The sequence below is a fragment of the Chenopodium album genome, chromosome 4, assembly GCF_948465745.1.
Source record: "Chenopodium album chromosome 4, dcCheAlbu1.1, whole genome shotgun sequence".
NCBI classification, from domain to species: domain Eukaryota; kingdom Viridiplantae; phylum Streptophyta; class Magnoliopsida; order Caryophyllales; family Amaranthaceae; genus Chenopodium; species Chenopodium album.
The window spans coordinates 10302562-10329637 of NC_137837.1; the positions used below are offsets into that span (position 1 = coordinate 10302562).

A 27076-nucleotide genomic window follows, 5' to 3' on the forward strand; every position below is an offset into this window, starting at 1 on the left:
AGAGTCATCTGCTTAATTTGACTATTCTTTATGTTTCTGAATAATTAACACAGTCAAATTTGGCACACATGCCAATTTATAAGTTTGACTTTAGATATATATGATTAATTTTACTCCATTCGTCCCTTAATTACATGCCCGTAGGTTTTTTCAGAGGAACCAGGAAATTGGGGATTCCTTAAATCCTATGATTGGAAGTACATTGTGCATGTGGGGTTGAAGAGAGAGTAAAAATGAAAATGAACAAGTGGCCAGAACTTAATGAAAAAAAGAGAGAAAAAAAAAGGTGTGTTTGGGAATTAATGCCAAAAGGCATCAATAATACAGAAAGAACGCCAACTCAGCATAAAATAAGGAGGGTAGGAGGAATTAAATAAGTTTATGAGGGTAAAATTGTCAAAAAGTACAATCTTCAAATAAAAAGACTCTTAATTAGGCAGAAAATTTTGGGCTCCCTAAAAGGAAAACAGGCACGTAATTAAGCAAGTAAGCAACGAAGGGAGTAATAAAAGATATAAAAGTTGATATTATTAAACTTCGTATTAATATCTATATGTAACAATATATTTTATGAATTTTTTTACGTTACTAAAACACGAGAGTCAAAATTAGTATATAGTGAAAAAAAGTCAAACATGTCAGTTATTTAGAAATGAAAGAGTATTTTGTAAGAGTTTTTTATACATAGTATCAAATAAAGTATTCAAAAAATTATTGCTAGTATGAAAGAGAGTATGAAAAATGTAAGAGTTTTTTATACGGAGTATCAAATAAAGTATTCGAGATGAGAGAAAGAGGCCCGATCTAAGGGCAAAGTCTTCACAAGAGAAGAAGAAACCCTCCCAAGAGATAAACTATAGAGGGAACACTCTCTCTCTAAAAAAAACTAATGAAATCTTTTTCTTCCTGTAAAAATAAATAAATAAATAAAGTATTTAAAAAAGTCAACAACACAACAAAAAATGGCAAAATATCAAAAAAAAATATTGCTAATATCTACTTAAATGATTCCAAAACACGCACGTCCAAAAAATAAAATATAACTCCAATATCCAATCTCTGCTTTTTATTAATGTACTATTCAACTCTTAATTAATTGGAGCTAAGAAAGAATTAGCAATAGTCCAATAGCACCCCACAAAATGAGTCAAGATCTTGAAACTCCATTAATATCAAATGAAGTTCAAGAAAACAATAGTGCGAATAATGTTATTTTTGACGGTCCAAATATAAATAGTAATAGTGAAAGTTTATTATTAAGCAAAAATGAGATATTGAGTGAAGTGAAGAAGCAATTAGTGTTAGCAGGGCCTTTAATGGCTGTGAATTTCTTGCTGTTTTCTTTGCAAGTTGTATCTGTTATGTTTGTTGGTCATCTTGGTGAGCTCCCTCTTTCTGGTGCTTCTGTTGCCACCTCTTTCGCCTCTGTCACTGGTTTCAGCTTGCTGGTATGTTTACATATACTTCATACGAGTATGTTTTTACTAATTAATCGCGTTTTGTATATTAAGCTTGCTTTGGTATATCGCGAGTTGTGACTTTAAGGTTACAAGTTCTATTATATTCCTACCAATGGTGGTAGAGGTTCTGTTAAGTTGATTTGTGATGAGTAAGACCCTGTTCACTTCACCTTAAAAATAAAATTAATTTCATTTCAGTAAAAATAATTTCAGTTCAGTAAAAATAAGTTCAGTTCATTAAAATTCAATTTTCTTAAAGAAGATTTATAATTAGTAAAAATAATTTTAGTTCAGCAAAAATAATTTCAATTCAATAAAATTAATTTCACTTCAGTAAAAATACGTAGTAATTTAAGTTCAGCAAATATAATTTTGTTTTAGTAAAAATAATTTTATTATTTCCACTTGGAATGAGTAAAGAATTGGAAGTGAAAAATTGGTGAAGTTGCATTAAAAATAATTATACTGGTTTTGAAATTGTGAATGTGAAGACTAATTTCATGTGTGACATTAAAGAAGACCATGTGCAAAGATTTTACTCTCCTCTCGCCTATAGCTAACTCATTGTTGGTGAACCACGTAAAGTTTATGTTCTTGTTTGTTGATTTCTTTAATCTTTCGTGCATCAGTCACAACTCTTACGACTGATGCTTGCTATATTGATTGATAGAGAGGAATGACATACGCCCTGGACACATTTTGTGGTCAATCATATGGAGCAAAGCAATACAAAATGCTAGGAATACACAAGCAAAGAGCAATGGTAGTAATCCTCTGCATCAGCATTCCTCTTGCAATTATCTGGGAAAATACAGGACAAATTCTTGCATTTATAGGCCAAGATCAAGAAATCTCAACTGAAGCAGGAATTTATGCACATTACATGATTCCTAGCATATTTGCATATGGTCTTCTTCAATGTCACATTGGATTTCTACAAGCTCAAAACATTGTTGTTCCTATGATGCTTACTACAGGGTTTACAACTCTGTTGCATGTTTTTATCTGTTGGTTTATGGTGTTCAAGTCTGGACTAGGCAACCGAGGGGCGGCTTTGTCGAACGCCATATCGTATTGGATTAATGTGGTGTTGTTGGCTGTTTATGTGAGGGTGTCTCCTGCTTGTAAAGAGACATGGACTGGTTTCTCAATGGAGGCTTTTCATGGCATTCCTGAGTTTCTTAGACTTGCTATTCCTTCTGCTGTTATGTCATGGTAAGTGTTTATTTTATTTCATTTTAGCAAATTGTGAATTATATGAGTTCACTTGTATTAAATCTAAAAAAATGAGAACATAATATAATTTTAATTTGGTCGCTTTAATGATTTATATATGCATGCGATGTGTGTTTTAAATTTTGATATTATAGCTTGGAAGTATGGACGTTTGAGATGATGGTTCTACTAGCCGGTTTTCTTCCGAACCCAAAGCTTGAAACATCTGTTCTCTCAATCAGGTAACATTTCTTTACTAGTCCACTAATTCATCATAAACCTTGCACGTACCATACGTAAAGGGTGTTCTTATTTACCGCGAATTTCCTAAATTATCAATATTACAATATTAATTAACGAGTTTAATTTAATTTACAGTCTCAACACGTGTACATCAATATACATGTTACCACTAGGATTAAGTGGAGCAATAAGGTATAACAATTAATTAAATTAGACTACTCCATCTGAAAATAATTGTCACATTGTTTCCGACCTTGATCATGTTGTGCTTGTGCTCTTAATAGCACAAGGGTTTCCAATGAACTAGGGGCTGGACGACCACACTTAGCTCGATTGGCGGTATGTGTTTCGACATTGATGGTGGGAGTAGAAGGGATTTCAGCAGCATGTTTGTTGATATTGGGGCACAATTTGTGGGGATATTGTTATAGCACAGAAGAAGAGGTAGTGAAATATGTTGGACAAATGATGCTTCTTCTTTCTGTTTCACATTTTTTTGATGGCGTTCAATCTGTGCTTTCAGGTAAGAGTTTGACTGTACATTACAACTTTATTCGATAAAGTAAATGTTACATTGATAAAAAAAATAAAAATAAAAATAATTTACTATGTCCATTTTAGAATTAAAAAAAAAAAAAAAAAAAATTACATCGTACTGCTTTTTCTGTATGTGATATGCTTAAAACCCATACATGTTCTAACTAATTAAAAAGTTGAGTAACAGAGAGAGTATGGGATTATGTCTAGCAACGGACAATCTTAAAATGAAATATGTTATTATGTCCTCGAATTAGAGACTATTAAGATACTAACTTAGAGTTCGTTTGACATTACTTTGATTTTCTGTTTTTTGGTTTTTGTTTTTTTAAAAAATATATTATATATGTCACATAATGAATTAAAAATTATTTAGACTTATTAAAATCATGATTATTTTGAAAACTGACTACAGAAAAGTGGAAACACCTTTTTAGTCTTCTATTTTTGGTTTTTAGATTTCAAAAAAACAGGAAACTGAAAACCAAAAATAATGTCAACCAATTAGATTGTATTATGTGAGTTTTTCAAACATGGAAAAAAAATACTACCTCCGTTACATATTATTTGCAACGATTAGACATTTTTCCTCTTTACTTTACGTCAAATCGTTGCAAATAATATGTAACGAAGGTAGTATATAGATCATGTAAGGACTCACGAACGTTGAAAAGTTGCCTAAATGTTATTTTGGTGATAATGATTTTAGGCACGGCTAGAGGATGTGGTTGGCAAAAAATTGGAGCTTATATTAATTTGGGAGCTTATTACCTACTAGGCATTCCTTGTGCCTTGTTGCTAGCATTTGTGTATCACTTTGGAGGCAAGGTAAGTGTGATGGTTATTAGGCTTGTTGTAACTTTGTATCATATATACACACTTCGTATGATATATTCACGCCTCTAATATATTTGTTTTTCAGCTCACACATATATTATGCGTGATTAGAAGATTATATTGAAAATATTTTAACCTTACTAGGCATGGGGCGGAATAATTAATTTGGGCCTCTTAGACCTTATTAGCTCCGACTCCATAATATATGGATAGTTTATTCGATTTACGTAGTATATACGGTAAGAAGAATTTAGATCTCCATTTAATTGAGTTTTGGTGATCTTATGCAGGGACTATGGACAGGAATTATATTGGCCTTAGTCGTCCAATCGTTTTTTCTCCTATTCATAACATTACGTACCAATTGGGACAAAGAGGTTAGTGTTATCCATTTTCAAATGCTAGTTATTATTTTGTTATAATCTTTTTGGGTTAACTAAGGGTCTGTTCTGTTCCGTTGAAATTCAGTTCAGTTCAGTTCAGCTCAGCTCAGTTCAGTTCAGTTCAGTTCAGTTCAGTTCAGTTCAACTCGGCTCTTAATTTATGTCTAATGATATTGCTAATGATATAAAGCCAAATTTCATTCTTTAAACTCTTATTACAACGACAACAACAACAACAACAACAACAATAATAATAATAATAATAATAATAATAATAATAATAATAATAATAATAATAATAATAATAATAATAATAATAATAATAATAATAATAATAATAATAATAATAATAATAATAATAATAATAATAATAATAATAATAATAACAACAACAATAATAATAATAACAATAACAATAACAATAATAATAATAATAACAATAATAATTGAAATAATAATACTAATAATAATCATCAATAAATAATAATAATCATCAATAAATAATAATAATCATCAATAAATAATAATAATAATAATAATAATAATAATAATAATAATAGTAACAATAATAATAATAATAATAATAATCAATAAATAATAATAATAATCATCAATAATTAATAATAACAATAATAATATTGATACAATTCATTGTTCAAATGTACCTATTTTTTTGATACATATTTCTAATGTTAATCTCATTGAGAAAATTAGAGTACTACACAACTTAAACTAATTTTCATAGCCAGTTAGTTCTTCGTCTTCTTCTTGTCCACCAAACTAATTATATAGTATATTTTTCGTAAATATTTTAATATGTACATTTGTATATACACATATGTATAGTAATAAATAATCAATAAATAATCAAAGATCACTAATCCGTAGTTAAAAATCACTAATTAATAAGTTCAGTTCAGTTCAGTTCAGCTCAGTTCAGTTCAGTTCAGTTCAACTGAGTTCAGTCAATCGGAACAGGCCCTAAGTTTAATTTGTCTCTAATGATTGTTATTCTTTGCTTCAACAGGCAAAGAAGGCCAAAGATAGGATGTGTAATTTAACAGTGAATTAAGGGCATTGTACCAAACATCATTTTGATCTTGAATTGATGTGTGCTTTTAAAAGAAGTGTCATAACTCATAAAGATGTTGAACTAGAAACGGAAAAGTTTTGAAATACAAATGCAATATTACCTTATTTGGGTATATAAACTTTTTCATGACATGCTAGTCCACCCATACTTGGATCGAGTTGTATGCGAGTCTTTATGATCACTTACTCATGTAAAAAGTGAAACACCAATTTTATAACTTGATGGATGAAAGAGTGGTTAATTAAACATAAGAAATTGGTTAAAAAAAAAAAAAAGCATAAGAAGTAATGTGAAGATTTTTGAAATTTGAAAACATTTGTTGGTCGAAAACTACATATAAAATACACAATATTGGAAATTATAAAAAAACATAAAAAGTTTGGTGGCAATACCCACAAACGGTGGCATCATCATCTTGTGTCTTAAGACTTATGTTTAAGACTTTTCTCATTTTTCTTCAAATTTCAAGCAAGTCTCAAGTTGAGTCTTCGAAATTCCAAGCTCAACTTAAAACTTGAGGTTGGGACCCACCTCAATTTTATTTTTATTTTTTTAACGCTTTTCTACATATAATATGTCATATATTTGAGTCTTAGGGCTAAAGTGATACTCCGTAAATTTGGGCAAGTCTTAGTGAGTCTTCATAAGAATTTGATGACATTCAAACCTTAATTTTTTTTTTATTTTTTTTTGGAACAACAACAACAACCCCCCCACCCCCCACACACACAGAAGAAAAAAAAAAAAAAAAAAAAAAAAAAAAAAAAAAAAAAAAAAAAAAAAAAAAAGAGAAAAAAAACTATTGAATTTATTTTTTGGCCATCGTTATGAAATACACTCTGTTGACTGTGTTGAGGTATGACATACACGACCAATACTCAATCCCAATTCCCAAAGATTTGTAAGTAACTTGTGACCTCCTCCCCACCCCTTATATCGATCATTGCTTGGGCCTAACGCCTAAGGCCAAGCATACAATGGGAGTGATCATGACAAATTTTTCTAAATGCTTCTCAAATAAATAAAACTTGAGAATAAGAAGCAATGTGTGGTTCGTGCAGGCGGATGCACGATCCACATGGTGCATCTCTTCAAAAAAAAAAAACGGAAAGAACATTGCATAGAAACATAAAGAACATTTAATTTAAGTGAAAAGAACATTTAATTTAAGTGAAAAGAACATTTAGTTTAAGTGAAGAGAACAGAACATTGTATAGAAATGTAAAGAACATTTAGTTAAAGTGCAAAGAACATGTTATAAAATTGTAAAGAACATAACGTGCAGTTAAATAATGTTCTTTATCTTCATGTTCTTTGATTGTCAGAATAATGTACTTTTATTTGTGACATATGTTAATTGTTTATTTTGAAATATTCTTTGAATTTTGTGTTTAGATTATGGTGGTTGAATGAAAATAATGTTCATTACATTATATTATCATTAGAGTTGATAAAAAATTCGGGTCGGGCTGGGCCTTAACATAATATATCGTGTCCAAAAAACCCGGAAAAGGTAGAGGGCTTTTCGGGTTTTTTTCGGGCCGAGTTTGGATTTTTAACTTAAAAAGCATTTTTAGGCTTGTCTAAACCCACCCTTATTTTTGGGCCGGGTCGAACTTGATCACCTCTACGAACGTTCTTTAGATATATATAAAGAAGATGAAGTTGGATGTTTTTATTTTACAAAATAGTTATATGTTTTTTATAAAACAACTATAAGTTCATTACAATACAACTATTTGGTTTGTTTTTTATGAAATAACTATATGTTCTTTACAAAACACATGTATGTTCTTTACTGAGTAACGGAATGTTCATTCCGCCTTTTTTAAGAGAAAATGGATGCACGGAGCATCTGCATCCGCCTCCATAGAAAAAATTTCAAATAAGAAGAGTTAAGTTGTGATTGCGATATCAATCTTAATCAATAATAATTTGATTGGGCTTTAAGTACTATGTATTAGATCTCAATTTGATTTTATTCCAGTTTATCCGCAATCTAATAATCACTTATACCTTAGATCATTTTTAGTAGTCATTCATACACCTTATATTTTGTATATTCGAAGCTAAACAACAAAACATTACCATCAATAGTCACCACTTATATAACCATTACAATTTTTAGTCATCCTTAATAATTCTTATATTATTACATTCAAAGATAATAAACAAAAAAACATTACCATCGATAATCACCACATATATAAACGTTAATTAACTAGTCTATAATCATTAAGCTTAGTAAAACTAGTAGCATACTCATTGCTAAATTACGTAAGAACAATCGTTTTCATGAGCAAGCAAATAAAGGACCATACCTTGCATCCCATGAAATCGATTGAAATTGACTTGGCCAAAAGAGTGATGCAATTTGCATGCTAGGTTTTGTTGCATTATTATCCTATTAGACTAAGTCACCAAACAAATTCATCCACCTGTCCTTTTATCTTTGGTTCATTGTACTTATGTTAATTTTAATAAAATGTATAATTTATAGTCTTTAATTTTCTATGGATCATCCAATTCAATCAATTCAAGTAGGTTTGTCTTTCTTTTCATCTTTTATTAGCAAAGACAAGTTAATATAAATGTGAACCTACTAAAACTTGGCGTATTTTTCATGTGCCAATGTGACATATATTTAAAGTAAACTTAATTGTGTAAATAAATGTTAAAACTTGTACGAAGAATATAGAGGTGGTAATTTCACATGTATGACAACAATCCAACTCAAAGTTATTGAGAGAAACTTACGCTCTACACGACGGCATGAACAAAAATGAAGTAATTCAAACTCAATCCAAATAGACAAATTTGTGATATTATAGGCAACTACTTACATAGTTTTTTTAAGATAAATTTGAATCATTTAATAATTAATTACCATGAATTGTACACGAACTTTCGACCAGTTTATCCAATTTGATAGCTTTGTTTTTATCTTAAATCATCAGAATAAAAACTGTTTTTAAGTCAATTAACTTTTACATTTAACTTTCACCGTTTAAATAAAAAATAAATAAATAAATTTATAGATAGAGGAAGTACACTATCTTTACCAATGCTCTGTGATCAAAAACTAAAAAATTTGATAAGAGTAATAATCATTCTTACTACTCCCTCCGTCCCTTATTTTTTGCCCTATTTGACTTATCACATTCTCAAAATAACGTCTTTAAACGAATATATCTTTATACTTATAAGCGTAAAAAAACTATAAAAACTGATATCAATAAAATATACAACAAGACCTCAATTGACTGTATAATCTCTTATAAATTAATGAGAATTAATGATCAAAGTTATCAAAGTCTAACCTAAATATTACTCCGTATCAATTAATGAGACAAACAAATAGAGATAGAGGAAGTAATTTTTTAAATAATTAGACATAATTTATACATTATTCTTTAAACTTTTTTACTTCAAAAAATATTCCCAAATTAAAGAACCAAAAAGTGCTTAAACTTTATAGTTCACTATATACTATTCTACTACATACTACGTGTACTTTATACAGTTATACTACCTCATTATATATACATTATGCATTAAAGTCTCCCACAATCTCACATCATGTCATGTCCATAATTCTTATTCATCTTCTTATTCCTATTCATTCCACCATTATTCTCCATTAAAATCCATCCTTTATTCTACTCCTACATTATTATCATTATTCCTTCATTCCACTATGATCACTTTTATTACCTATATTCTTCTCTTCATTTTCGCGGTCCTCTCACGTGCTAGTGACCTTCCTGGCACGTGGGAACTTCTAGTACACAACGTTGGCATTGCTTCCATGCACACCGCCGTCACACACTTTGGCACGGTGGTTCTCCTAGACCGAACCAACATCGGCCCCACTAAGCTTCTTCTACCTAAACACCATTGTCGTAATGACTCTAACGACGTCGTTTTGAAGCATGATTGTTACGCTCATTCTGCTCTCTTTCACCCTACAACCAATCAAATCAGACCGTTAAACATTCAAACTGACACGTGGTGCTCATCCGGGCAGTTCCTCTCTGACGGAACTCTCCTCCAAACGGGTGGTGACATGGACGGGCGGAAGAAGATTCGTAAGTTTACGCCGTGTGAAACGACGGAGTTTTGCGACTGGGAGGAGCTAAACGACGTCGTTTTGTCCCAAGGAAGATGGTACTCTACTAATCAAATTTTACCTAATGGTGATGTTATTATTGTTGGGGGTAGAGTTGCCTTCTCAGTCGAGTTTTACCCTCCTAGGAAAAACGGTGCCGTTTTGTTTCCTTTTCTTGCTGACGTGGCAGATAGGCAAGGAGATAACTTGTACCCATATGTTCATCTTCTACCAAATGGGAAATTATTTATTTTTGCTAATACTAAATCTGTTTTATATGATTATGATAATAATTTAATCTTGAAAAAATATCCACCGTTGGATGGTGGGCCTAGGAACTACCCAGCTGCTGGATCGTCGGTTATGCTTGCATTAGATGGTGATCATTCAACGGCTGTGATTTTGGTTTGTGGTGGGGCCCAATTTGGGGCATTTATTACAATGGATGACTCGATACCGGCTAATGGTAGTTGTGGTCGGATTGTAGCCACTTCAGATGACCCGGTTTGGGAGATGGAGGTCATGCCTTTTGCTAGGATCATGGGTGACATGGTCATGTTACCAACGGGTGAAGTGTTGATCATAAATGGTGCCCAAAGTGGGACCCAAGGGTTCGATTTGGCGTCTAACCCGTGTTTGAACCCGGTCCTTTATCGGCCTGATCAACCGATTGGGTTAAGATTTATGGTGCTAAACCCAGGTACGGTTCCTCGGATGTACCATTCGACTGCTAATTTGTTACCGGATGGGCGGGTTTTACTAGCGGGTAGTAACCCGCATTATTTCTACAATTTCAAGGCGGAGTTCCCTACTGAACTCCGTCTTGAGGCGTTCTCACCTGAGTACTTGAGTCCAGATCGAGCTAATCTTCGGCCTGAAATAAAGACGTGGCCTAAAAGCTTAAAATACGGTGAAGAATTCGAGGTAGAAATAACAACTACCCTCCCTCTAGTGGCACCCATTGAGATTAATTTGGGAAGTGCACCATTTGCTACACATTCTTTCTCTCAAGGACAAAGGCTAGTGAAGTTGAACGCAAAGCCCGCAACTCCTAGCAATAATGGGTGTTATATAGTTAGTTGTGTGGCTCCACCTAGTGCAACGGTGGCTCCACCAAGTTATTATATGATGTTTGCGGTGAATCAAGGTGTACCAAGCATTGCACAATGGGTCCAATTGGTGGTTTGATGATATCACATGTTACATTAGGAATGAACAATTTCAGTTATATTACGGAGCAATGATCAACTTACCATTCTATTGCGAAGACTCAAGAAGTGTACATGTATATACTACGTATTTGTTGGCTTTTCTTTAGAATTAAAAGAGAAAAGTAATTCTAAGATTGATTTGTAACAGTGTAAATGTAACGCCAAACTGTATGTAGTATATAATATTTAAGAATATCTTAAACTCTCTCCTTGTTTTGCTTGTAATCTCGAGTTGTTAGGAGCTAGTCTCCTCTTTCCACTTAGTAATAAGAAAAAAAAAAAAATACTACCTCTATTAATGGTTATCTCCAATTTTAGAATATTATTTATGAGATATAAAATATACCAAAGTTAAGGATAATAATTAACAGAGGTACCATAAAAAATTTAAGACTATCTATTCTCTATATTATGCAACCAATCGTTGGCTAGTGTTGGTGCTTTTTAAAAGCCCCTTTAATCTTCTTTTTTGAAATTTCGTTATTCTTGGTGAAAAGTCCATATCAGTTTTTCATGATTAGGAAAGGAAGATTCTTGTATGCATTTTCTCCATTAAGAAATCGTTCAAGTGGTAAATGAATGGATGTTAGCATGTTACGCTACTTATGTTTATCTATAAATAAACCAATAGGAAAATGCAATGATTTTACTCTTATATTTTTTTGTAACGATATACCCCTATATTACTGTCTTATACTACTACATTTTATTATAAATTTTATACTACATCCGGTTCATTTTAGTTGCAACAAAGGACAACTTTACGTAAACCAAGGCAAAAGATTGAAAGCATGATTATGGAAAAATAAGGGTATATGCTTAACTATTAATCCAACCCAAAAAAAAAAAAAAAAACCTTTCATTAAATTTAAACAGTAACCCACCACCACTACTGACACCACCAAGCATCACCCAAACCACCCACCCACCACCACCCAGCATAACTGAAACCATCCACCACCACCTAGACCGAACCCAACACCGTCGATGCACCACCACAGCCACCACCCCACGCACCCAGCAACCCACGAACCCAACACCCACCGAACACAGCAACCCCACGAATGAACCCAGCAACCCGCTGCCCACCACCACCACCACCACGAACCCAGCACCCACAAACCAACGAAACCAACCCACCAAACCAACGAAATCTACCCACGAAACCATACCCACGAATCAAACCCGCCGATCTGAAACCACGAACCAAACTTGTCGATTTGAAACCATACCCACGATCTGAAACCACGAACAACCCACCGATCTGAAACCAAAAACTAAATCTGCCGATTTGCAACCCACGAAACCAAACCTACGACGCCGATCTGCAACCCCCGCCGCTCGTAACACCATGAAGCTACCATGAAAATAGGGTTGGAGGAGGAGAGAGAATGTTAAATGGGATAAGAGTTAAATTAATTAAGATTGGGGTTTAATCTAATAAAATCAGATTTGTAATTTAATAAGGGTGTTTAAGAAAAAAAGTAAGGACATATATGTCATTTTACAGGCCAAAAGTTACCAAATAAGGAAAAAAAAATTGTTGCAAGTAATTTGAACCACCCCAAAATTGAAATTATTGCAACTAAATTGAACCGGAGGTAGTATATTGATAAAAACTTATTGTAAAAGTCAAAAAGATATAACAAAAACAATACTGTAGAAAATTAGCAATGTATACTCCATATTCATCATTCCATACTCCGTATTATTTAGATTGTACAAGTAGTAAATTAGCACAAATACACTTTTGTCTATTATAGAGCACTCACATCAGTGAACAAAAAAAGATTTACTCATTCTCTCTCTAGCCATAATCAAATTTGCTCATGAGCATTGTTGGTGAGGAAATTTTATCCCACTAGTGATAAAAAAATAATTGAATTGCCCATGAACATATTTTATTTTGCTTATTGATGTAGTAACAATTCTACCATTTTTGGCTTGAAGAGTATCCCCCGGAATTACATGGGGCGATTTGTAATGACCTTGAAAACTTATTGAATTAATAAAGTGCTATGCTTGATGTTTGTAAAAAATAAAAAAATAAAAAAAAAAATTCTACCATTTTTGCTCATCAATTTTGGATGAATGCAGGGCCCACGTATTTAGTATTCATCTTCAATTTTGCTCATCCTATGAGCAAATTCTAACTTGTTCATGAGCATATTTTATTTTGCTCATTGATGTAATAACATTTCTACCAATTTTGCTCATAATTTTGCTCATGGGCAAAAAAATGCTCACTAATGTGATTGCTCTTACAATATTATTCCGAGTAGAAACTCAAGGCAAGGAATTTAACTAATTATAATTGTTTTGTAATTAGGATGGAAGTGTTTTTATTTGTTAAAACAAATCCACATTTTATTTTATTAATTAGATATCTAATTACAAATTTTTTTTTATTTTTTTTTAAAAAAAAAAAAAAAACCCAAAGATGGTACTTTTATTGATACTCCGGAGAGGCAGAGATGTAGTACCTTCCTTTAGGGTTACAAATCAAAAAACAATTGACACTACTTAACACCTTTTTTTAAAATAAAAAAAAATAAAATTTACTACGCAATAGTTTTTACCACCTTTCAGTCTTTTACCTTCCACAAGTTTCTTGTCTACCACCGGAGTACAGATTCCGTCCAAATTTCTGTTCAAGTGGTGCCCATTGACAATTTTTTTTCGACTTTTTAGTTATAGCACGGCAAAACAGAAGCAACAAAGGGATGCTACTTCCTCACTGAAGTTATATGCTCTAAACAAAAACAGAATACATGCTACTTGACCTAGCAGCATGAATCCCAGAGCTAATAGCCGGTTAAGCATGTACCCTTTAAAGTATACAGAATAAGCTATAGCACTAAGAGAGCAAAGAAGGATCAAAAGTATTTCGAAGAAATGGCTATTTCTTCAGAAGCCTAGTGAATTAGTGATTAAACCTGGAATGAACTTAAAGGTCATTCTCTCATTCAAGTTTTAAGAGCAGCTTTGTGAACCATCGTCTCCTTGTGTATTTGATGGCAACTCTTCTCAACAAGGTCAAGTAGCTTCTCCAAGTTCATTGACCATGAATTGAGGACGTCATTGCTATCCTTCACTACCTGAAAACATACGACCCCCATTGGCCTGTCTACCTTTGCCACCAAAGCCTTAGAGACAACCATATCAGATAGATGCTTCTCTGTTTCCTGAGACCACAAGTATAAGTCATATCAGAGTAAGAAAAGATGAGATATATAAAATCAAGTCAAAGTACTAAGACATAACTTGAATCTATCAAATAAAGTTGATGTCATTCTTTTGAAGGGGCTAGATTGACCACATTGAGTGGATTAAGTAATCTGCTAGCTCGACTAATCTAAGTGACTCCACATCAGGCACAATGAGATCAATTGCATAACCAACGTAAAATGAAATTTCCACTGTCAGAGCGAAACTTAAATTTCAACTTAGGTCTAGAGAATATGTATATATATCCTGTATTATTTAAAGAATGCATGCAACATGCATACCAAACATATTAAATATAACTGACATAAGACTTGCTAATTGAAACATCAAATTAAACAAGGATTTTTAGAAGAAACATCCAAAAAGCTATCTAATGTATCTAGATAGATAGAATTAAAGATAGAAATTATAGGAAATGTGCAAGTGTTCGAGCTCATAAAGGCAGCAAACCTTAATACTAAGGCACAATAAGTCTGCCAGTCTCTTCAAGGTGATCCTCGAATAGTATTTTGAAATAACAAGTATGTTCTGCAATGAGAGCAAATAATCAAAATATGATTATTAACATTATTGTCTGAGGATTGTAGATAATATAGATCAATGGTAGAAAAGCTTACATGTTCAATGACCCTTTGTTTTAGATCTTCAGCAGCTTTGTCGCCTAAAGAGCCTCCAAGCAAACTCTTCTCATTCTCAAATTCGCCCTCAAATTCATTCCAAAGACTGGTCCAAAGGACAACCTCCATTGTCACCAGCTGTTTCAACAGTGACCTGCAGCAGTACATCAAAAGAACCCATAACACAATGTAAAATACATATTAGAAGTATAAGTGAAATAAGATGAAAACCATTAAGGCAGTAAATGACATACTTGAACTTAGGGATTTCAAAAAGGTTCTTATCCTCCAGAGTAGAGTTTAGAAGGCTTGACTGCATTGGATCATGTGGGGCAAGAGCCAAATACCAGCATATTTTCCTCAAAATCTGAAAAAATACCAAATTAATATACTGTAAAGATCCGCAAGAAAGTGCAACATGATAATAGTGAAGTATTGTTCACCGGTGTCCACTGCTCAGGGTCTTCCTTGACAGATGGGATCTCATAGATAGCCTTGTAGCATCGACATATTTCAAGGTAGTCATTGTGGTGCTTGTAGTATCTGAACAGAAGAAACTCATTGAGTCCCCAGAATATCAACTTCAGATTAAATATGTCAAATCAACAATAAGAATAACAAATCCATTTCAATAGCATGGATAGCATTTTCTACAGTGACCAAACACAATCATTTGTGTCCTCACTCCTCAGACCTCAGTAGTATAGGCAAGAGGGAGATTTCAAAATCCACAAAAGCAATCCAAAAAAAGTTGTACTAGTAGAGTATGGCAACATTTTAAATTTTAGCATAACAATTCAATCTATTTTAAGGATATTTCAGTATATCCCACAACCCATTACAATGTAGGATATTCATCTAAGCTGGATTTTAAATAAGGGGTTCTCCTCCTATGAAGAGTAAAGGTGATAGTTGAGTATGATGGATTGATATAATTCTTCTTCCTCCCTAGTCAGCTTTCCTTAAAAGGGCATAGGAGTAATATTTTGGGTGATTTCGGATGCAGAGAAATAAAGTCAAGGATTGTATTCAATTCACTTATATGGAAGGAAATTTTTTTTTACTACCTCCCACAGAGAAATTGTTCTCCTTTCCACTCCCTCCATCCTACTTACACGTCAATCTCCAACCTTCCCAAGATTCCAACATTACTGCTTCCTCTCAAGTCTCAATCCAACATCTCCCTTCCACTAGTAGCAATCTTTCAAAGCAATATCAATAATTTTCAACACTTTTGACACCAAAAGTGCTGTCACCAACAACAAGATTCTAGAACAATCTCCAAAGGATGCAAGCTCTCTCACATTTGTGATCTAAGCTTTTATTTCTTTAAGATGTCTAAGGGTGTAAGAAAGTTGGAGATGGTGCAAATGAACTTGGATTTCAGCAAGGATGATGGTTAAGATGTAGAGGAAGATTGACAGTAGAGAGAGCAAAAAGAAGCAACTGGACATGGAATCAGGTAAAGTTATAATGCTAATGTAGTGAGCAGAGATAGAATGAGAGCAGAGGGGGTAAAAGTAATCTATGGCTGTCCACCAAGCTTACAGAAAAAGAGAATTTCCCCTGGATTATTAGCCTAGAAAGTCCCCTCATAAATTTTACCCCTTTAAGTTATACTTTGCCTCCAATTATGCCATTAGTCTATTTTCTCTACCTCTTTAATCTCCCTAAGAGGTAACAGAATCTCCAAATATCAACAAAGGAAATAAAAGCCTAAAAGGGCACACGCAGAAATTTTCCAAGCTAAAGATTTGAAGAAAAAACTACATTATATTGACTACTAGCAATAAATAAATAAATAAAATAATAAAAAAAAACCAAAAAGTCATGGTACCTGGCATAATCCACTTATTTAGAAATGAAACTAATTTATAATTTAAATCCCAAGGAAAAAAATTACTGTGAAAAGAAAAAAAATCTAACTGCAAAGATATCCTAGCAAGAACAGACTAAGCACTCCGTTGATAACAATTTTGATTTTTGAACTCACCGAATCATCAATTCGTAATAAATACGCTTCAATTCTGGCAACGAAGGAATATTAGCAGGGGCCTCTTCTACAATGGCATCACCTTCCTTAGGTTTCTTCTTTTCTTTTGAAGGATCAATATCGAAAACTCTGGGACTAATTCTTCTGGAAAGGATTTGAGCCCGAACATAGTCTTTACGGTCTAAGCAAAGGCGAACCTGATAAGCAGAAAATTTTCAGTTTTAACTCCAACAGTAAACAATTACTGCCAGGAGAACAGAAAATGGAACCAACAAATCTTGAGAAATGGGACATACTTGCTCAAGAATAAAAGCAATCTTTTCAGTTTTTGCCATTGCACCAAAGGTTTCAACCTGCAGTATCACAAGTATGTGTAATGATGATCAATTACGCAACTTTTACCTGAAAAACAGAGTATCACAGATAATGGAATCATATATGTAAGCAACCACACTTACCGCTATCTCTTGCATCAATTCAGCAGCCTCGTCGATAAGCCCTTGTTCTTCCTTAATCTTAGCAAGGGTCTTGATCAACCGTGCCCTTTCTATTTCAACATATATCTGTAACAAACAGAATACGACATGAAACATATGAAAGAGCAGAATCTAACAAAAGACAAGCTCAACACAATAATATCTGGTTACCTTGCCAGCAGATACACTATTCAATGTTTTAATGAGCTCTATACGAGTATCAAGATCAGGTGTTTGATCAATGTAACCCATGGCTTGCTGCACCATCGCTGTCACAGCCTGTAAATAAAGGAACCTCCTGGTTAAATGCTTCATGAAGGAATGATGACTCCAAGATTACAAGGTAGGTAACTAAAAAGAAAATTACAATAAACAATTATGTTGTTTGAATTCTGTCTGGTGAACCTTGAACCATATAATTATGGATAATTAATCCAAATAAATTACTCAATTTCCTTAAAAATTCCAAGAATATCAACATAACACAATAGAAACAAGTAAGGTTCAATATGCAAACATAGAATGGTCCAGAAAGTGTAATAAGGGATATGCTACTACTGAATTCAATGATGTCATAGAATGGTCCAGAAAGTGTAATAAGGGATATGCTACTACTGAATTCAATGATGTTGTGGTGTCAAAAATAAATAAATTCTCAGCTGCAACTCAAGGCATATACAAAATGAGCAACAAAAACAGCAGAAGAAAGAAACATTCTAGGCTTCCATTCACCAGCGCCAGTGGGGTAAGGAAATGCTATCCTTATAGAAGGATCAAGGATGGATGGTATTAGCCATACTTGATCACTTAACCCTGAAATTTTCGGATTAAGGATAAGTCCGTCTGACTCACTGCATTGCATATTTAAAGCACAGATATTATAATAAATTACGTAACCACAGCCGCTTCAATCATGATAAATTTTACTGAAGTATAAAGCTAACAACCTGTTTGAGTTGACCTCGGCGCTTTGACAGAACAACAATCTGATCATTCAAGGTTTTCCAGGCTTTAGCTTCAAAGCATAACTGGAGAATGTCACATGCAGCTTTTCTAGTTCCAGCAACATCTCCAGCAAGTCTCGATTGCTTTTCAGCATTCAATAATGCATCTATTTGTGCTTCCAGATTGCTTTGATTGTCCTGTAAAACAAATGCCAAGAAAGAGCACTGGTCAAAAGCTTAACGGGTAGAATGAAACAAAAAAGGCAGCATGATAAATTTCATTTCCTAAAATGAAGGGAACCAAAATCAGATAACAAAACTTTGATTTTGGGAAAAAGAATGTAATTAAGTGCATTAAAACTCATATTAGCATCATCAAGGCTTCATTGTAGAAGTTTGGGATAAGCTATGTTTTGTAACTTCAATCATTCCATGTCCATTTGCAAGCCAATGAGGTAAGCGCTACTTGAACTGAATTTCAAAGATGAGATGATTTCAGGGATCCAAAAACTTCTACAACGAAGCCTTGATGGTGCTAGACATATGATAATTGCATTACAAGTTTACATCAAACTCAGGTATCAAATCAACTGCACCCAAATTCTAATCAACAATAAAATCAAACACAAACCCTCTAAACTAATGCTCTAAAGTAATAAGTACTCGATGAGTATTAAATGTTTAAAATCACTACTCACTACTTTCAAACAGATGAACAAAGAATATTATTGATTAATGTATTCATGAAAGAGTAACAAAAAGAAATAGAAAACAACCTCTTCCTTAACAGCTTCAAACATGAAATTCAATTTCACATCGGCTCATTCATAACGCCCAATTATAAGGTTAAACACTAGTAATCAGTATTTCGACGCATTACAATACATCAAACTCAAGTAATACATCAAAAATAGACAGATTTTAATCAATTTATATGAAAAAAAAATCACACTTCTAATCATACATCCATTTGAAAACCCCATTGTATAAGCTAACTACCCTCTTCCACAAAAAGATTCAACACTATGAAAGCTCAAGTAATCAACATTAATCGTTTAAATTACGCTAAATTTCATAATTTAGACTGAATACTCAAAAACCCCAGAACAATTTTCCCCAAATTATTCACAAATTCTAAGCGAAATATAATTTAAATTTGAATGCAACAGAAACAAGCTAAATCATGTGAATTTCAGCATCGATAACACTAACAATCTTTAAATTTGCAATGTATCATTTCAAATATGAATGAATTAAACATATAAATGCCCAGATTTTGCTTATGATAAACCCCCAAAATCAATCAAAATGCTATTAACAATCAAGTAAATTTTGATAAAAAAAAACCCAATTCATCATCATTGCAATGTAAGAAGAGAAAACAAAATTACGAGAAATTGTACCATTTTTGCTCAGCTCGTAAATTCCCAGTTTCCCAGTACCCCGGTTTATGACTGGGAAATGAAAAACTCTAGTTTTAAATTTTGTTGATTCCGATTTTGACCCTTTGATTTTGTTTTAATTTCCAGATCAATTTAATGGGTTTGTCATTTTTTGTTTTGGGTTTTTTTGGATTGGACCAATTTGGTCACATTTTGTTTTAGTTTTCAGTCCACTTGTATTGAAATTTTACTCATATTGGGCAAGCTAACGCATGTATCAATAGCTAGTCATATCTGAAAGCTCTTTCGGTTTTGACTTTTAAATCACAAAATTTAGTTTTTGGCAAAATTAATGAGAGAAAAATATGTAAATAACTATGTTTAGGGTTATAAATGTCCAAGACAACTAAGATTAATGAGAGCAAATAAGTGATATTAATATTTTAGAGGGTATAATTGTCCAAGCATTATTTATTTAAAAGACTTTTACACATTAATGAGGGTGTGTATATACACATTTTCAAGGGTATAAGTGGCATCACACTATTCATAAGACTCATCTCAAACTTTTTATAAGGTAGGGATATACAGTTAGACCTGGAAAATGGGTCATTTGGGTTGGATATGAGTCGGTTAACATTTGGGTAGGGTGTGGGTCGGGTCGGGTAATTTTGGATTTCGGGTATGACTTGGGACAAGTAACGAGTCGAGTCAACTTTGGGTCGAGTATGTTCGGGTTAAACCATTTTTGGATCGAGTATGATCAGGTCATATTCGAGTCAGGTGATGTTCGGATTGTTCCATTTGTGGATCAAGCTCAATCGATAAATTTATATTTTGTGATTATCATAATAAGAACTATCAAGTTGGTTTATGAGATAGGCTACGATTGAGATGAACAATTTAAGTCAAAGTTGGCACTAAATATTATTAGTTTAGCTATAAGGTAATTTTAGTTCAGGACATTATAGGTCACCGGGTCTGTTTGGGTCAAACACTTTGAGTCGGGTTATTTCGAGTATTGTATCAACTTCGGGTCGATTGAGTTTGGGTGTCGGGTCATGATTGGGTCAACTTTATTTTCGGGTCAAGTAGATTACGGATTTCGAATCATCAGATCTGGCTTTATATTGCCAGGTCTATATACAAATGAGTGCAAGGTACATCCAACCAACTCAAAGTTAGCTTTTGTATAAGTGATAAAAAAAATAAAAAAAACTTTGGTATGACCTTTGGGTGGTCAGTTTCTAAAATTCTTAATGTCATGCACCAAATCCAATTACTCAAGGAGTAGTCGAAATATTAAGACATGATAATTTATTTATTTTTGAATTTTTATTTTGGTGAAACTTATTTTTAATTACAAAGTACTAAATTTGAAGCATGAACTCTATTTGAAGGCATTTAACATTAATCAAATTGACTTGACATTTAATGTGTCTGATAAATTAATACGGAGTAGTGAATATTTTATCATTATAAATTTATTGGGAAAGAAATTCTTCACCCAGACAAATCTTTATCCATTCTCTATTTCAAGTATTCGATTGCTGGTCTGTCCCCTTCATATGTCGGTTTTGAAGAAGGAACAAGTTGATTGCAAGTCAATATCGACTATCGAGGGACAAAAAGTTACGGAGATAAAATTGGTTTGTAGATTTCGGAGAATGCCGCCCCGTTACCCACCAAACTTCATCCAATTCTCTATAAATAGAGTAGATACTAGATAAGTTTCTACAAAACCCGTTTCATTGACATCCTTAAATCCAACAAATATTAATATGATACTCTTTTACTCAACAAATATTAATAATTATATAATGAAAAGATATATACACCACTACTCACCAATCTACGACTTTGATATAAAAAACAAAGGGTGTATGTACCATTGCTTATAATTATTGTTTTGAATCATGTAAGACATGATGGTTTTCTTGAAGTTCAAACACAATAATTTTAGTTATATCTGTCTAGGTTTTTTTTTTTTTTTTTTTTTTTTTTTTTTTTTTTTTTTTGTTTTGAATTTTTAAGAGATAATATTTGATGAGTTGGGTTAAGACCATCAATCATGGTTACAAGTCTTGGGTGGATAGCCCATACCAAGTGATTCACACAATAATGCAAAGAAAAGTCAAACACTGGAAAAATGGTGTAAGAAGTAAGAAATACTTGAAAAGCCCAACTAAGAAACAAAGTCTTCACTTTCAGCTGCTGCATGTGATTACAAATACTCATTCCCAATTACTGCCACTCTAACAATTATACTATTCAACTTGCTACAGAACTTTCACTAATTTAATCTTCACTATTTCTTGGTACCTCACCAGGTATGGTATCCAAAGTAATGATAGAATTTGGTATCCGAAGTTACTTACACTATTTGTCTCACTATTCGAGATTATAGCCAGAATGATCGAGTAATAAGGGTCTGTTCTCGTAAACTGAACCGAACTGAATTAAACTTATTAGAGCTGAACTGAATATTTTATGAGAGAGGGAAATTAGGAGCCGAATTGAACTAAACTGAACTTATTAAAGTTGAATTGAAAATAATCTGATGAGAACAGGGCCTAAATGATATTACCTCATTCGTTTCAGGATATTTGCATTGACATATTTATTGGTACATAAGTTTGATCATAAATATATGTACGATTGAAAAAGTCTATATATGAAAACATATACCGAGACTAATCCAACATAGTAATACGATATCATTTGATTTTTATATGTTATTCGGAAAATATGGTTAAAATTCTTTAGAATAATGCAAAAGTCAAATTATTACAACTTTTCAGAAACATTAACTTTTATACGGAGTGTCGGAGAAAGTGGCTGGCTATAGGTTACTCGGTTTATAGTGTTATACGGGTTACTCTATTATGGTCTTTTTTTTTTTTTTTTTTTTTTTTTTTTGGAGCACAAATTTAGGTTAGTTAATAAAGCAACAAGATTAGTTATGGATTAGTGTAAAGAAAAAGATGGCTCAACTTTCTCCCTACCTTAATTCCACTTTTACCATTTTCTCTTCTGTTCATTTCAGACCCACCACGCTCCTGTCTGAATATCTGCTTTACAACTTAAAAAACAAAAAAAAAAAATTAATCTTCTGGATCTAATCTCATCCAATTTCTTTAATTTTTAATTTTTTGTTTTGGGTATTTTTTATTTTATTTTTTAAACATTTCATCTATGTCAGTGCTTAGTGATTGGTTACCCATAAACTGTACCAAAAGTACACAACTTTACCCTCATAAATTACAGTTTTCTGTGATGATCAAATCATTGAACAAAAAAGATATATCACTGATTCCCAGATTAACATTTTGATTAATTTTTCATTCTATATCTTCTTGATTTTCCCAAATTAATTTCTGGGTTTCTTCTAATCTTGTTAATTTTTTCTGGGGTTTCAAAAAAAAATTACATAAAATGCTAGAGTTGCTTCACTTTCACTTCATCTAATTAAAATTCACTTTCTACTTTTGAATTTATTCTGGGAATGAGTGTTCTTTGGGCATTGATTCTACACCCTGTACCCTGTACTGTACTCTCTCTGCATTCACTTTTACAGGCTCTCTATTCTCTGAAATTCCTGTTCTGTTTTCTTCTGTTGAACAGAAGTATAACAGTATTCAGTGTAGTATAGATTTTGCTTATGTTTTACTCCGAAGAAAGAGGGCGGGTAATACGGTAACTCATCTTGTAGCAAGACGGGATACTAATATTGATTCCGGGTTCGAAAATGTTAATCACTAGTGTTGAAGAAGAGATCTCAATCCCATTTGAAAATGGAAATGAGGTTCTGAAATTTTCAGATGGTATAAATGGGATTTCAACAATTCAGGAAATTCCTATAATTACAAATAATGTGGTCCCTGAGAACACTCAGAGTGATCTCAGTGAATTAATATCAAATTTAGAAGGTAAATGTTCCTGAACTTTTTTTAACTATTATTGTATAATTTTATAAAAATGTTATTACCCTTTTAATTTTTTAAGTAATCTGTTGAAATTATATGATTATGCAGAAGAGATTATGGGATTAAAGTCTAAGCAAAAGGATTTGGATGAAAAGAGAAGAGGGTTGTTAAATAAGATATTGGACATTAAAGGTATTATTAGTATTATGAATTTGATTATTTTACAGTGGAGTAATGTACATTTTATTTGAGTTAGTTTGATGCTGATATTTCATATTAATGATCATATTAGGAAGCATTCGAGTATTTTGTCGAATTCGACCATTGTTATGGAGCAATATCAGCAAAAATGATGATCCTGTTGTAGTTGATTTGGATAAAGTTGTTGTTAAATCAGCTGGAAGCAAGAAGGGATTTGACTTTGATAAGGTGTTTTGTCAAAAATCAACTCAAGGTTAGCATTTTAATGATTTCTTAGTGCAAAATAATGCAATATAAATTAGAATTTAGTTGTATGTTTTGGCTTTCAATGTTAAATTTTTCTGTTGTTTTGGTTGATCAGTTTTAGTAAGATTTTATATTGCTTATTATTCTGTAGAAGATGTATTTGTTGAGGTTGAACCAATTCTCAGATCTGCACTTGATGGGCACAATGTGTGTATTTTTGCTTATGGTCAAACTGGTACTGGAAAGACCTTTACAATGGTGAGATTTCAAAACATCTGAGTCGGATTTTGTGATAGTTTTGTAATGGTAGAAGGAAAGATCTGTTTCTCATTTTTGACATGAATCTCATGCATGAGTCGTGTTTTCGATTTTATAGGATGGGATGAATGATCAGCCTGGCATTGTTCCTCGAGCTCTTAGAGAGCTCTTTCACTATGCCTCTTTACATTCTACTGCTTCTGTTACTTTCTCTATGAGCATGTTGGAAGTTTACATGGGCAACTTGAAGGACTTGTTGGCTCCGAAACCAACTCGTAGAGCATATGAACCTGTATCACGATGGTATTTACATATTACTAATTGGCTCCATTCCATATTATCTGTTGACATAGTTAATTCTTGTCATTCCTTATTATCTGTCACTTATCTATGTTGGATGAATTACAGCAACCAGCTGAATGTTCAAGTTGATGCAAAAGGAGTTGTTGAAATTGAAGGCCTTACAGAAGTGCCCATCTCTGATTTCTCAAAGGCTAACTGGTGGTATACTAAGGGAAGACGAGCTCGTGCAACTTCATCCACTAATGTCAATGATGTGTCCAGCAGATCGCATTGGTGGGTTCTGCTTCCTATCCCTTTAAATACTGTGGTCTCTGTGCGTGCCTTGTTTTTACCTATTTATTCATTTAAGCCCTCTTGTGCATTTCATTGGATTACTTTGGTGAGGCGTTTACGTTATCTGTTTTAGTTTTATATATATCTAGCTTAATGAGGATCACCATTTCTCATCATGGAGATGCACCGGAAGGTCAAACAAGAACTAGCAAGTTGTGGATGGTTGATCTTGGAGGGAGTGAACGGTTGCTGAAAACTGGAGCTACTGGTCTAACATTAGATGAAGGGCGTGCCATTAATCTCTCACTTTCTGCTCTGGGTGACGTTATTGCTTCACTCAGACGAAAAAGAACTCATGTTCCCTACAGGTTTGTTGAAATACAGACTCAATCCAAGTTTAAGGGAGTGGTTTTTTTTCAATTGTTTTAATCATACATAGTCTAATTGAAGCCATCTATATCTGCAGAAATAGCAAACTCACCCAAATATTGAGAGATTCGCTTGGTAAGTTTTGCATTTCTTTTGTACATGCTCAAAGATCAACTTTCAAAGTTTCAAGACTTATTATTGTTTACTATGCATGTGACTCCTACTTTCTGCATATATTCTGATTTGGTTTTTGAAGAACTCTTTTTGAAACTCATCTTGTGTTTTATGTTTACATGTTTGGTTCAGGAAATGAATCAAAGGTATTGATGATCGTGCATATAAGTCCCGTTGAAGAAGATCTAGGGGAGACCATTTGCTCAATGAGTTTCGCCAAAAGAGCAAGAGGCATAGAATCAAACCAAGAGTTGCCTCAGGTAGTCCATACTTGTTATCTTGTCCATTAATTACTCAGCATACTTGGGTTTAAGCTTTCATTATACATACTGATGTTTTGGGTATCTCCTGCTTTAGGAAATAAAGCAACTAAAGCAAAAGAAAATAGCTGAGCTTTCTGATGAAATGAGAGAAGCTGAAGAAGAGTACCAAAAAGTCAGGGATCAATTGCAGAAGGTTGAATCACTTCTTGGTGAGAAAAAACGGCTTAATGCAGTTACCTGCGACAGCACAGAAGATGAAGAAAACATCACAGACAACACCAAAATTGATTCCAAGGAAATTGTAGACACCCCTTGTGACTCTGAAAAACCAACCAAAAGAAAATCATTGCCACATTATATGACCCCCACTGCTATCAGTCGCCTGAGGCACAGTGCTTCAGAAAGACAAAATCACTATGCAGCAAGAGTTTTAAGGTCTGGGACTAGAAGCTCCATGCAACTTTCAGCTTCACAGTCCCTTAGTTTTCTTGAGCCTCGTCTTAAAGCAGTTCTACGAAGTGCAAGTAGACATCATCCTGATAAAGCAGCGAAGAATGTTCCCACTGAGACTCAAAACTGCAGTAATGTAGAACCTAAACCTGCCTCCTCAGCGCGTAATAAACCAGTGACACCATCACTTGTGAACAGCAAGCCTACATATATTCGTCATAGGAGAAGGATGTCAAATCTTATCTGATCAGAAAATCTTGTTTGCTTACTTTACATAATCCGATTATGAGTGTGATCATTCTCAGATCCTTCCTAGGACTTTTTCTTTTTCGGACTGCAAGTCATGCTTTTCTGGGTGATGTTACAGGACTTGTTGGTTGATTTGTTAGCTTTTTTTCAAGTTTGTTAGCTGTGATTAACAGCTTATTAGGTATCCACTATGAGTTACATTGTGTGTTGGGTGGATAACTCTTTTAGACTGAAAGGCTATCTTTTTTATGTGTAGCCCAAAGTTTGATGTATGACATAGGGAGGAAAAAGGGTATAAATCTGTATGTTGGAATTTTGTTTTACTGGTTTTTGAAGAGTGTAACTAAAATAGACATAAACTTGTAAAATTTTGACTGATATATAAAAATAATATAGTTTGGTTTGCTTATTGACACTTTTTGGTGTATCTTTAGAATATTTTGACAAAACCAATGCTAATTACTTATTCTTGATGACTTAAATTTCCAGTTTTGTTTGATTATTCATATGTAAGATACTTATTGATATTTTGCCATCTTATAACATGCACACGGTTTTTCTTGTTCAGCATTTACAAGCCAGCCACTTAGTAAGGGAATCCCCACCCCCAAGTACCCTCACTATCGTAAATCTTAAT

At 33.2% G+C, this 27076-nt stretch overlaps 3 protein-coding genes and 1 pseudogene across 5 annotated transcripts; 3 read left to right on the top strand and 1 right to left on the bottom strand.

The window, feature by feature from the left end:
- The first annotated feature begins 908 nt into the window (after positions 1–908).
- On the top strand, positions 909–6476 carry LOC145628878 (protein DETOXIFICATION 16-like). 3 transcript variants are annotated; one of them, XM_081681307.1, is made up of 8 exons: positions 914–1448; positions 2131–2675; positions 2831–2917; positions 3054–3110; positions 3203–3441; positions 4165–4283; positions 4583–4669; positions 5703–6476. In XM_081681307.1, exons 1-8 carry the CDS (start codon positions 1143–1145, stop codon positions 5745–5747), a joined length of 1485 nt encoding a protein of 494 aa, XP_081537433.1. In that variant the 5' UTR covers positions 914–1142; the 3' UTR covers positions 5748–6476. The 3 variants fall into 3 exon arrangements, 2 of the variants coding, with proteins under 2 accessions (XP_081537434.1, XP_081537433.1); XR_014111500.1 differs by lacking the exon at positions 5703–6476 and having other exon boundaries at positions 909–1448; positions 3203–3362; positions 4583–4670; XM_081681308.1 differs by lacking the exon at positions 3054–3110 and having other exon boundaries at positions 913–1448.
- A 2892-nt stretch (positions 6477–9368) lies between these two features.
- Positions 9369–11292, top strand: LOC145628877 (aldehyde oxidase GLOX pseudogene; annotated as a pseudogene).
- Positions 11293–13752: 2460 nt separating this feature from the next.
- LOC145628879 (26S proteasome non-ATPase regulatory subunit 12 homolog A-like) lies at positions 13753–19865 on the bottom strand. The gene is made up of 11 exons (XM_081681309.1): positions 19749–19865; positions 18349–18543; positions 17573–17680; positions 17384–17488; positions 17222–17278; positions 16926–17122; positions 15376–15475; positions 15187–15299; positions 14933–15086; positions 14766–14843; positions 13753–14272 (listed from the first exon to the last, which is right to left on the bottom strand). The coding sequence occupies exons 1-11, from the start codon at positions 19749–19751 to the stop codon at positions 14054–14056; spliced, it is 1329 nt and encodes a 442-aa protein (XP_081537435.1). The 5' UTR covers positions 19752–19865; the 3' UTR covers positions 13753–14053.
- Positions 19866–22421: 2556 nt separating this feature from the next.
- LOC145626649 (kinesin-like protein KIN-14U) lies at positions 22422–26850 on the top strand. The gene is made up of 10 exons (XM_081679117.1): positions 22422–23656; positions 23762–23845; positions 23946–24107; positions 24252–24358; positions 24477–24661; positions 24767–24934; positions 25084–25302; positions 25401–25438; positions 25610–25737; positions 25835–26850. Exons 1-10 carry the CDS (start codon positions 23476–23478, stop codon positions 26435–26437), a joined length of 1875 nt encoding a protein of 624 aa, XP_081535243.1. The 5' UTR covers positions 22422–23475; the 3' UTR covers positions 26438–26850.
- Positions 26851–27076: the final 226 nt, after the last annotated feature.